This window comes from Schistocerca piceifrons, chromosome 10, assembly GCF_021461385.2.
Source record: "Schistocerca piceifrons isolate TAMUIC-IGC-003096 chromosome 10, iqSchPice1.1, whole genome shotgun sequence".
Lineage (NCBI taxonomy): Eukaryota > Metazoa > Arthropoda > Insecta > Orthoptera > Acrididae > Schistocerca > Schistocerca piceifrons.
In genome coordinates this window covers 120,693,767-120,706,893 of record NC_060147.1, presented here as the reverse complement: position 1 = coordinate 120,706,893, position 13,127 = coordinate 120,693,767, and the positions used below count along the sequence as shown (strand labels likewise).

Sequence of the window (13,127 nt, the reverse complement as noted above, 5' to 3'; positions counted from 1 at the left end):
TCTTTCCATTCTGGAGAGTTTGGGCCACTCATTGCTTCTTCTGCTGTTCTTGGCTCATCATTAAAAGACTGTGCTGTATACATCTCAAAATCCGGATATTCCTTCGGTTTTGGTACACGAGAAGAACGCCTCACATTGTTTTCTTCATTTTTTCATCCTCTAACTCATTGTCATCACAAATTGTATCCATTTGTCCTTGGCTGTCGTCTTCCTCTTCTTCACTTTCTATTTCCTCACACAACGTTTCACCTTCTGAACTAGGTGCAGTTGACTTAGTGGTTTCGCTCTCTTTTGAGTCCTTTCTATTTTCAAAGAATATTAAATCTCTACTTGTGACAATCTTTTTAGTCAATGGATCCATTAATCGGTAGCCCTTTGAATTTTCACTATAGCCTACAAAAATATACTTTTTAGCTTTCGGATCCCATTTTCCTCTTAGCTGTTTTGGAATATGTGCCATTGCATCACACCCAAAAACCCTTATATTGCTTAGATCAGGTTTCTTCCCTATCCATATCTCATAAGGAGTTCTATTCTTTAATGCTTTTGTAGGTGATCTATTGTTCAAATATACAGCTGTTGACACTGCCTCTGCCCAAAAATCTTTGGATAATTCAGCGTCAGTCATCTTGCTCCTTGCTTTCTCAACAATGGTCCTATTAGCCCTCTCAGCAACCCCATTTTGAGATGGGCTGTACCTTATGGTAGTTTGATGCCTGATTCCCTTTTCTGCCAGAAGTTTCTTCAATTTATGGTTAATATATTCTCTCCCGTTATCAGACCTGATGATCTTGATCTTCTTTCCCGTCCACCTTTCAACCATATTGCAATATTCCTCAAAGATATCTCTCACTTGGTCTTTAGAACTAAGAAAATAAACATGAGTATATCGTGAGTAATCATCAATAAACGTAAGAAAATAATTACTCCCACCTATGGATTCACACTCCATCGGGCCACATACATTTGTGTGGATTAACTGTAAGACTTCTGTGGATTTACTCTTACTAGTCTTGAAGGGTAACCTTGCTTGTTTTCCCTTTATACATGTCTCACAAGGATCCTTGGACACACTAAAATTCTGTATTCCCTTTACCATATCCTTTATTATAGACATACTCTTTCTATTTAGATGTCCAAGCCTCCGGTGCCATAAAAAACCTTCTGCTGAATATACTAAATCACTAACATTTTTATGTTTACTGTCAATGGTATCCAACTTAAAAATACCCCTTTCATTACTTGCTGTAGCTATAACTTCACCACTTTCACTGATTACTCTTGCACCCTGCATGTCAAAAGTGACTGTATTTCCTTTCTTGACAATTTCCCCTACAGACAGCAGGTTAGTTGCCACATTTTTCACATAATGAACATTGTGTGCTGTAACCATATCTGATTCACCATTTACACTTACATGTAGATCTAGTTTCCCAGCCAGGTGACACTGGAGCTTGCCATCAACAGTAGATATGAGTCTTATCTTTGATGTCATAAAGAATTGATTTATCTTTAACAATATGCACAGATGCACCTGAGTCTAAAATCCATTCCATATCACGATTACTCATCCCACCAAAAGAATAAAAACATGAGAGTGCCTTACCTTTGTTATTGGTCCTTCTCTCTGGGCTATCAGTAACATACCTCTTTTGCTGAGTGTCTGATCTTGGGCTTACTTTTTCTTTGCACTGAGACGCAATATGTCCCATCTTCTGACATTTATAGCACCTCACCGATTTCTTCTTTTTGTTTTTTGAGTAGAGAGCAGACGCACCTTCCTTCTCCAATGTACAACAGCTTGGAGCACTCTTTACGTCCTGCAGGATTTTCACCTTAACACTGTCGCCTGTGATTGGTATACCCGAGTTTCAAGTCCCATAATCATAGGTGCATACCTTTCGGGCAGTCCTGCCAACAGCAATGTTCCTATCCATTCGTCAGCGATCTCGAATCTGATGTTTCTCAGTCGGTTCGACGTGGTTATTATTTTGTTAACGTATTCGTCTACACTCTTACATTTGTCCAGACGATTGGTAATTAACTCGCGTAATAATCCCACTTTTCTCGTAAGACCACCATCCTCGAATGCACTTCGTAAATTGTCCCAGACTTCTTTCGCTGTAGCAGCTTTTTCAACGTGAACATAATTCACCGAATCAATCAGTAATATCAATTTTCATTTTGCTTTCCTATCCTTATTTGAATAATTCTGATCTGTGGATTTCATTGTCCCATCTACCACGTCCCATAGGTCGTCTAAACGTAAACACGCTTCTACTGCGAACTTCCAGGTTGCATAGTTTTCGCGATTTATAAGTTTTCCAATCTGTGGAATTTCTGCCGCATTCATTCTTAACGGTAACTTGCTTTTTATTGCCGTAAAGAACACCGAAAAATAATGCGGAAAAAATTGCGATCGTCTTGTAAGGGTAACTCGCACTTCACGTAAATTGGAACTTTTCCAGTACTTTCTCCCTACTATTTTATTGATATACTTATTCCAAATGCAGCCTGGGCCCATAACCTATTGGAATTTGCGCAGCAGAATAAGTATTAAGGAGAAAAAAAGGACATTTTACTAATAACTATATTTGCACATTCAAGAACAAAAAAAAAAAAAAAAAATTTACAGCGAACACAACAGAATAATTAGCGCACACAAAGAGTGTTAGACAATGCCAAAGAGGTCTATTTTACACAGTGCACTTTGCGCCGTCACACACGAAATATATTGTTCACACAATTCCAACATATTTCATTCACTTCTGTTGTTAGCCACATAATTTCCCTTGCTTCCTTCGTGTGATGATTTTATTTTGTTTGCACCTTGTTCACTGACAGACTGTTTGCAAATTGTTCAAATATTTGGTTTTGCGTGAAATGTAATGGAATCAGCTCATTATAGCGTTTTCAACATATTTATCCCACTATTTGGCAGTTGCTTGTCCCACTTAGAATAATATAAAGATGAAGATCGTACTTGTGGCAACAGGCGACAATGACACACACAGTAGGCCTACAGAACGATAAATGAGCTGTCGATCGCTTTTGCATGTAGAGGTACATGTCTGTGCTTCTTACGTGTGAATTTGTGTGTTTATATTCTTTTGATATCAACGTGGTAAGCTGCAATTCTATCCAACGTCACAAGTGTTTTTCACGAATGTGATGTAGCTTGCCACTCGATTCACGGCTTTTGTCCATGTTTGCGCTCATTTTGGAATCATTTTTAGAAACATATATGCCTTCTGATACTATACAAACCCTTAGAGGCAAGAAAATATCTCAAATATTTTGAAAATTACTTAGGAAATGGATGCAAAACGAACAATATGCTTACGACGCGTCTGACGTTCACCTTACTCGCTGCTTGGAGCGCTAGTGTCGCTCCATCTGTCTAACGGTAACAACTTTACAGAAGTGAGTGTCGCGACTGCTATGTTAGACAGTGATGCTAAATCGTTTATTTCTCCCTGTTACATTTATCAGTGTGTGGTTGGGAGGTATATGTGTTTTGGTATTGAATTCACATCATGGCGATTAAATTCAGCTAATTACTTATTTCACAACATCCTATTGTCAGTGAATAAAGTCTCAAATAACTAATGACTTACCTTAACTCAATTTACACACATATAAATAACAATAGAGTAACTTCTCCTAAAACTAAGTGAACATCTTTCATAATTTATAGTGAAATATTTTCACTATAGTTAAACACAATAACTTCATGAGTTGGCTTAACCACCCATTCAGCGTCAAATTCCTTTAGGTCCTTTTAGGGATAAAGGCCCATGTCCTTTCCACTTGTAGGGTAGGCTAGTCCATATGATTCTGGATGAGGGACATGTGTAATCGCAAATGGGCCAATGTATAAGAGTTGCCATTTGCGGTTAAGTTTTTCATGTTTGGTAGACTTTCTGTGCCTTTGCAGCAATACTTCTTGTTCTATATGGAATTGTGCAGTTTGGTCCTAATCTTTTGTCGTAAGACTTTTTTCTCTGCTCGGCCTTTTCTCCTATATTAATAAAGGCTTGGCTTATTTTTTCTTCTCTTTGGTTCTTCAGGCAGTGGTTGTTCCCATTCATCCATTTCCCGTTTCTTAAACGTTAATCCAGTTCGTGTACAACCTGTCAAAGTATGTGGCAAGTTATTTAAGAGTTGTTGAAATGGCGAGACGAACACGATCCATCTTGTATGTTTCTGTGCTGTGTAGCAGCGTATAAATCTACTAAATTGCTTAAACAGCTTTGCAATGAGGCTTGCTTCGGGGTGGAATAGTGATACCAGTACGTGTTCTATTGTATTTGCGGTCGTGAATCGCTCCCATCTGTTACCTCTGAATTACGATGCGTTATCAGTTAACAGTATCTGCGGCTTCCGTTCTCTCTGGAGATAGTCGTCTGTAATCTAATAATAATGCGAGATCAGTGTGCTGATCACTGCACCACGTCCGTCGGCCATCATACACTGAAGAGCCAAAAAAAAACTGGTACACCCGCCTAATATCGTGTAGACCCCCCGCGAGTACGCAGAAGTGCCGCGACACGACGTGGCGTGGACTCGACCAATGTCTGAAGTAGTGCTGGAGGGAAATGATACAATGAATGCTGCAGGGTTGCCCATAAATCCGTAAGAGTACGAGGGGGTGGAGATCTCTTCTGAACAGCACGTCACAAGGCAATCCAGATATGCCCAATAATGCTCATAGTTTGGTAGCCAGTGCAGGTGTTTAACCCTTAGTTGGTAACGTGTGAAAAATTGGCGTTTACGGTAACATCCGTCTGGGAGACTAAGATGACGAAATTTTTCAAAGAATTTCCGTTGTAGTAAATATCGAAAATAAGTAACAATTGTCTTTCAATCACATTTTGCAATACAATACGAAAAAAATATAAAATTTAGATCTAGTTTTTACATGAAATAGTTTATAATTCCTTTAGTTTTATTCCTTTAGTTTTATTCCTTTGCAAAATTCACAAAATTTAATGTTACTGTTTCAAATGAAATAGTTTCTAAACCTGACATGCGTTTTCTCAAATATCTTGATATGCATGCAAAAATGGTTCAAATTGCTCTGAGCACTATGGGACTTAACATCTATGGTCATCAGTCCCCTAGAACTGAGAACTACTTAAATCTAACTAACCTAAGGACATCACACACATCCATACCCGAGGCAGGATTCGAACCTGCGACCGTAGCAGTCACGCGGCTCCGGACTGAGCGCCTAGAACCGCTAGACCACCGCGGCCGGCTGATATGCATGCAAAGAAATGGAAAAAAAGTATAATCTTTCTACACACATTTTACATCTTTTCATGAAGCACTGAAAGCAATTGGGCTTATCACATTTCACACACTTGTATGCCGTCATGCTGTTCAATGTGTAGGGACAAGAATTTCTCTTCTCTAGCTTGTCTCTTATTTTTCTTTTTGTTGGATTCCTCTCTCATTGCTTTTCACCCAAAATACCTGAAATAATTTTCCTGATGTCATCCGGTAAGTTGGGAATCTGGAGCCTTCTCTGCATATGACGTCTGTTTAAGTTCATTCCTACGCTCTTCATGAACTCAAATCTTGACATCGTACCTTTATGAAGATACATAACATAGGAATTTGCGCAGCTCACAGATACAGTATTAGAAAGTAAAATACTGCCAGTGGCCATCTCCTTGTTCTCCGGTTAACTGAGTAGTTGCTGCACTTCATGTCTAGAGCGTCATGTCAGATTTTGTGGCATTATAAAAACTGATAGTTTCCAATTTGTTGCTACTTTCATCATTATACGCAGTGTGGTGCATTGATAAAAGCGCTAAAACTACCTTAGATTTTTTTGGAACAAAATAGTGTAAGATTTTAGTAGAACCATAAATACTGGAGCCCACTTCTGTCTTTGGGTTGGGAAGAAACCCTTTTTGGTACTTCTCTTTTGTTGGATTTTAGAGTTCCAACATGTCAACCTGTTGTTCAGCAGCTCCTTACACAATTCAATGGAGGAAAACCAGTCGTCTGCTGTGATATTCCTGTTTGTCCCATTTATACTTTTGGAAAGACGAATCACAGACTGTGTTGGCTTTTGGAACTTTTTCTCTTCCTCAGATAGTGATGGAGCAACACTATCTTTTCCCATACAAATGTAAACATTATACAGATATGAAGAATGTGCATTTATGAGGCACATGACCTAAATGCCATATTTAGCAGGTTTCTTGGGCATAAATATTTTGAATCGGCATCTGCCTCTGAAAGGGATTAGACTATCATCAATACATGCATGAGTCACTGTCGAATATACCTTCTGACAATTAGAAATAAAGATGAGACCTTAACTTTTCCCGGCGAATTGAATGTTCAAATAATTTACGGGTTTGCTGCCGTGTGACGCCGTCGACCACCGCCGATATTTCGGCACGAGCACACCCTGTCATTCTCAAGGCACAACTGCAAATGCCACGTAGTCGCTGCTGCAGTATCGTGGGCAACAATAATCACCAGGACTATAGCGTCATGTGTGTCACAGGTTTTTTTCATTAGCATGTTAGCTTACCTTGAAATGCTTCAGAACTTTTTTATCTGACATACCGGTAGTGTACATTATTTGATATTTATGCTTCGTCCTTCATATACAGCCCACCTTTGCTAGCCACAAATTATCTTGTTTCCTTTGTAGAACATCACGATTCTGCCTCTACTGTTCCCCGATCTGGGTTGGAAAACTTTTCGAACTGAAAATCAGGCTTTCCTTCTCCATTGTCTGAACTTTAGAAAGACGTATCTCTTACTGGCCTAACGACACTATATATAATTCTTTATTTAACAACATTATAGTATACAACGCTATCGAGCTTACAAAAATATTTCTCGGGGATATGTTCGTTAGATGTAACAATATCAACACACTCGTTTTTCACAGTTCTGCCGCTCCTAGCGATGCGCAGTAGTTCCTCAAGAAGCGCTTCTCACTTGAAAAGTTTACAATTACAACTGACATTTCCATAGACGACGACGACGACGAAATCAACACACTATCGTAACTCTCGCGCGCAAAAATACTCAGCTATTTGGATTTGCGTTGCCAGCTTAACTGAATCGGAATGCTTTTCAGCCCCTACAGATATTTGGTTTTTACTTCGCAAACTGCTTGTACTGTATAATATGGGGCTGTCTTTGTATTTCTTTGCATACGCTTGTATAGCACGGAAAAGAGGAACGAGCGAAATGAATAATTACTGTACAGCGAGCGTCTACGCTCCCCGATTAGCTAAGATGATGTCATCATTGGTTGAGCACGTGGTTGAGCTAGATGTCATCATTCAGAATCGTTGTATCTGCGGGGTTCAGAAAGTGTTGGGTATGGTTTGTCACATTCTTGTTCTTCTGTGGTTCGGTTAATCAGACAACTGAGCAAGTAAAGTGTGGTAGAGACAGAAGACATCAGTGGGAGTGATATGACTCATATTATTATGCGCAAAGTTGTGCAACCGGGAATGGTGGGGACGCGAGAAGAATATAAGAGAGTGTGCCTGTCGGATATGTTGATTCCTGCGACGTGTAGCTGCGGTGAGGTGGGCGCGGCAGGATATAAGGTGAGAATGCCGTAATTGCACAATATTCTCTTTATGCGTGTAACACATTTTCATTCAGCAGTATTGCATATTTCTTTTATTTCTGACGCTGTGTTTTGTGTTGTACGAAACGCAGTTAAGTACTGTACTGGAGCGGGTGCAGTTGTGGAAGCGATAAGGTAGTTCTATGACAAATAATTTCCTTCCCTTAGGAAACAGTATTTTTGTTTGAAGTGGAAATGACAATTTGATCGTCACTTCATTCATGCAGAATGTGGCCGGAAGTGATTTGTTTACGGTTTCGTCCTTGTGTTTTGGATCACACGTACTTTTTTGTGGTGGCAGTAACCTGTGCCGGTATTTCATAACCACCGCTGCCAAAGACTGGCGTTTAGTAACACTGTGGTTCCTGTTACGTTAGAGTCACATATGTGCTTAATAAATAGCTTTTAAAAGGTACATTGAGCATATATTGAGGCCTGCTTGTCAGATCCCAGATAAAGTCCCTGTTTTGAAAGGTGTGTCAAAGCTTCACAGTGAAATGCACAATAGATGACCATCCCAACTGCTATGAAAACAATGACTTCATAAACGTTGTACGATAAAGCTCAAATGAAGACGTTCATATTATTAGACGGTTTTTGAGGAGTGGATTATTGCACAATGGAGTAAGTTAACTATGGTGCAATATATAATTTTGGAAAATAATTTGTATCTATAACCTTTTTGGTATAATAAAAAGGCACAAACGATAGTGGTGTAGTGTAAAATAGGTGCTTTTTCATTAAAAACTGTTTTTTTGTAAAGGAGGGGGGTTGAGGGCGATAGGAGGTGATTTGATTTGATATCGTTTATTGATCCATTTTCATCTACAGCTGCACAGTGTGCAAGAGATATTTAAATTTTTATGTTAAAATATTAACAGTTTTACATATAATGTACCTTTGTACATAATAACACACATTACTATATCAATTAATGATGAATACTTAAATAAATGTTGTTACGCTATACACAGAGAGATAAAATACAAATGTTCTGAATGAGACTACGTTGGGTTAACATAGAAAAATTTATTATTGTAGGTATTCCTTTACTGTGTAAAAGCAGTGATCAACCACGTACGACTTCAATTTAGATTTGAAGTGACCAAAATGTTTTGTATGTGTTTAATGGTATCTGGTAAGGCATTGTATAGTTTGATACTAGGATGGATAAGACCGTTTTGAAATAACTTCGTGTTGGTGCTTTGAACATGTACATCCAATTTTTGTCCTGTATAATAGCTGTGTATTGTGTGATTTTGAGTGATCAGTTGTCCTTTTGTATGTAAGTTTTGCTTTAAATACATTATATTTTCAAGTATATATATGCAAGGAAGTGGCAGGGTCATCCTTTTTTTGAAACAATGGTCTACGTGATTTGCAATTATCTACCCCTTCCATTATTCTTATAATTTTTTTTTTTTTTTTTTTTTAATTTTGAATGTTTTGATGGCATCTCCAGAATTTCCCCAGAACATGATCCCATACCAGAGGTGAGAGTGTACAACTGCGTAATATGCACACTGAAGGGGGTTGCAGCTGGTACAATTTTTTAATGTATGTAACACAAAACAAGAAGTACTTAATTTTTTGTTCATTTGCTCAATATGTGCTTTCCATTTCAAGTTGTGTTGTAGACGAAGTCCAAGAAAGTTGCTACAGGCTGTTTTGGTAATTGTCTGTCCATATAGCTCTAGATTGGGTGACATCAGATTTTTTGTTTGTGCTGTGTGTATATCCATAGCTACAGTTTTTCCAGTGTTTATTATTAAGTCATTGTCATCAAAGTAACATGTAAGCCTGTCAGTGGCTTCTTTTATATTTTTTACAGGAGTTTCTTCTGAGTTTTCTGTAATTAGAACACTTGTATCATCAGCAATTTGAAATATTTTACTGCTGTCATTGCTTATGTTTAGGTCATTTACATAGAGTAAGAATAGAACAGGACCCATTACTGATCCATGTGACACTCCATATTTAACAGTCAGTAGCTTGGAATTATATTTCCTAATGACATTGTCCCTTCCTTGATCCCTTTCTTGATCTATTTCTTAAGATAAGAGCTGAGCCACTTGTTAGCTATTCCCCTAATGCCAAGATTTTCTAGTTTGTGTAGCAATGATGACAAAACTGTGTTGTGAAAAATGGTAAACAGACTGAAATGTTTTGTTTGTTTTCTAGGAAATTTTCAGTGGAGTGATAAACATGATGCTTAATTTTATCACTGAAGTGCACTCTCGTTATGGATCTTATCAGTGCCTTACGTGTAACATTTTGGGGGTCGACCGAAGTGTCTGATCCCACCCGTTGGCTTTGACCCGTGACGTAAGGCTGTTGTGGTGTGTGGTGTCATGACGGCATAGGATTTAGTTTGTGAGAGTGGCGTGTTTGTAGGTGTCGTTTTGATGCGATCGGTGGTGCTCTCTGGTGGTGTGTTAGGTGATGTTTTTAGTTTAGTTTGCAAGTGTGGCGTCGTGTGTGAATTTTGGTAAATTGCTTTTTTTATGTCTTTGGTAGGTATGGATATGACTGACAGGGTCAACAGTTTTCGGTTGTCGGTTATGATGGGGGACAGTGCGTTGTCTCTAATAAAATTGCTTCAACTATTCGGATTTTGGATGAAGTCGTGAAGTGTTCAGTATGTCGTGAAGAAATGAGTCTTACTGAAAGTTCCGGTGTCTCGGACTAGGGACAGCTGTATGTTGAGATGTCGTAAGGATAACAGGTCAAGGGAAGTGTTCGATCCCAATGTGTGGCTATGAATGTTTGTATTGGTATCGGGAGATGTTTTTGAACTATATAGTCAAGGGAAGTGTTAGGTCCTAATTTATGGGATCGGGAGCTGCTGTTGAGCTATATAGGTCGAGGGAAGTGTTTGGTCCCAATTTGTGGGATCGGGAGATGCTGTTGAGCTGTATAGGTCAAAGGAAGTGTCTGATTCCAGATGATATTGTGTTTAGTGGTATTTGGGGAGTTTTGTGATGTCGGTTTTTTCCGTTGTTTTGCGTGGTTTTGTATGGGGGTGGGTGTCTACATTTGTTTATATTTATATCTAAAAACAAAGATGATGTAACTTACCAAGCGAAAGTGTTGGTATGTTGATAGACACACAAACAAACACACACACACACACACACACACAAAATTCAAGTTTTCCCAACCAACGGTTACTTCATCAGGAAAGAGGGAAGGAGAGGGAAAGACGAAATTATGTTGGAGTTAAGGGAGAGGGTAAGGAGTCATTCCAGTCCCGGGCCATACCAATGCTTTCATTTGGTAAGTTACAGCATGCTTGTTTTTAGATATATTTTTCCCATGTGGAATGTTTCCCTCTATTATATTCATATCATTTGTTTATATTTAGTTTGTCCCCACTCAAAAACCTCCTATTTCCCGCACTTGTTCCATTAGTGTCATTAGGCTTTTTGTGGAACATGTGTGTGTTTCTTTTTCGATGTATTTTTGTCCTCGTAATGTGTATGTAACGACTTTATATGCGCCATATTGGAATCGTGGTTTATGGTCGTTTCCGCCATATTTGTGACGTCAAGGGAAAAAGCAGATGGGCGGGATCGGACGTTTCTGTATTTCCCATTTTGGTGGAAGTTCAAGAGAAATATTGATGTATCTTTTTGTGATAGTCATTTCCTCAGGCAGAATATCCAAAACAACCAGCAAAATATTTCTGAAAAAAAAAAGGTGGACATTCAGTAACCTCAACATTTTTCAGAACAGAGTAGTTAAGCTTTAGATGAACAGAAGGCAATAACAGGTGGAAATTGTGAATGCCCAAAATTGCTACAGCTTTTGATTCTTTCAAAGGTATGTAGTTAGTGGTACATGTACACAGAGTTTTCAAACATGCTTTTGATGTTTCTTTGTGCTTGGTCCTCTGCATTGGCAGAGAGAGGGAGAGAGAGAGGGGGGGGGGGGATTTTGTGGGGTCTTGATGTGTTAGTTAAGTGTCATTTGCCCTTTGTTGGAGAATTATTGAGCTCTGAAAGCTGTCAGAAAATTTTAAAGAAGTTCTATTGTCAGCTTGCCTCATGCACAAAGATTTTATGAAGCAAGTTGTAGTACTGGGAAGTCTTCATGTGCTTTTCCCTCCCCTGCTGTACATTAAAGGTGATGGCCTTGACATTGTGAACAAGAAGTAGGCTGACACCTGAAGATGTGGCTTTAACGCCACGAAACCAGTAGTGATAGTAATAAAGGGCCAAAATACAGCTGAAGTGGTTATTATACGCAAGATGTTAAGAATGGATTTAACCTTAGAAATTATGGTGGAATGGTGCTGATCCTAGATGAACATTTGTATTTAACATTTTTCATGCTGTGTGAATATTGTTGTGGAGGCAAGAATTGTAAAACTGTGAGGACTGCTGTGTATGTGTAAAAGTGTATGACAGGCAGCTTTCTCCAGAGAGAGAGAGAGAGAGAGAGAGAGAGAGAGAGAGAGAGAGAGAGAGAGAGGTGTGTGTGTGTGTGTGTGTGTGTGTGTGTGTGTACACGTGCGTTGCGTGCATCCACATTAATTTTTGTTTCTTTGCATCTTGCAGTGCCTGCAAGTACCTCTGACCGGATTCCATATGACAACTCCTTCCCCAGAACCTTCCAGCTCTGGGAGGACTGAAGGTGGACGAGACAGTGAAATGGAAATGGCGTCACATCCAGAGCACTGTGGTGAATGCTGCGTGGTTGGTGAAGACAACGAAGTGTGTTGGAGCAGTGCGGCACCTGAGGTTCCTCCACCCACTGTGACTACTGCTTCACAAAATGCCGGTAACACGCATTCTCACTCAGATATGCCTGCCTCGAATTTGGACTCGAAGCAATTGTAAATGGCAGTTTCGGATTTGATCTGATATTTATTTGGTCCTGTCGATTACATGTCGTACAAGTGTGTATTAGTAATAATCGAGAGAAGTAATACACTACTGTGTGACCATTTTATATGTCCCACATATACTAAATTACTTATTCTCAAAGAACAATTGAGTGGTTATTATATTAAAATATGCAGCTTAGTGGCATAAGTTTAAGGAGTCGACTGAAGCGTCTGATCCCACCCATCGACTTTGACCCGTCACATAAGGCTGATGTGGTGTGTGACGTCATGGCGGTGCGGAATTTAGTTTGTCAGAGTGGCATGTTTGTTGGTGTTTTTTTGATGTGATTGGTGGTTCTCTCTGGTGGTGTGTTTATGGGTAGAGTGTTACGTGAAGTATGGCGTTCATTTGTGTGGTAGCATTGCACGTGTTTGGTATCGGTAGTGACTGTGCTTTCAGTGGAATATTTTTCAGTGGGTTAATGATTTTGGTTTTGTTATGTCGACGTTATTGTAGTTTTTTTTCTGTTCGTTGTGTGTGAATTTTCGTAAATTGCCTTTTTTATGTCTTTGGGAGGTATGGATATGACTGACAAGGTCAACAGTTTTCGGTTGTCGGCGATGATGGGGCACTGTGCGTTGTCTCTAATAAAATTTCTTTAACCATTTGGATTTTTGGATGAA

General features: G+C 39.1%; 1 protein-coding gene across 1 annotated transcript in view; it reads left to right on the top strand.

Moving 5' to 3' along the window:
- The first annotated feature begins 8,112 nt into the window (after positions 1-8,112).
- The window catches only part of LOC124719057, an 88,235-nt gene continuing 83,220 nt past the window's right edge, over positions 8,113-13,127 (top strand). Inside the window, exons 1-2 of the mRNA XM_047244727.1 lie at positions 8,113-8,239; positions 12,175-12,397. Coding sequence (XP_047100683.1) covers positions 12,205-12,397 — 193 coding nt within the window. The 5' untranslated portion in view covers positions 8,113-8,239; positions 12,175-12,204. The remainder of the gene's footprint in view (positions 8,240-12,174; positions 12,398-13,127) is intronic.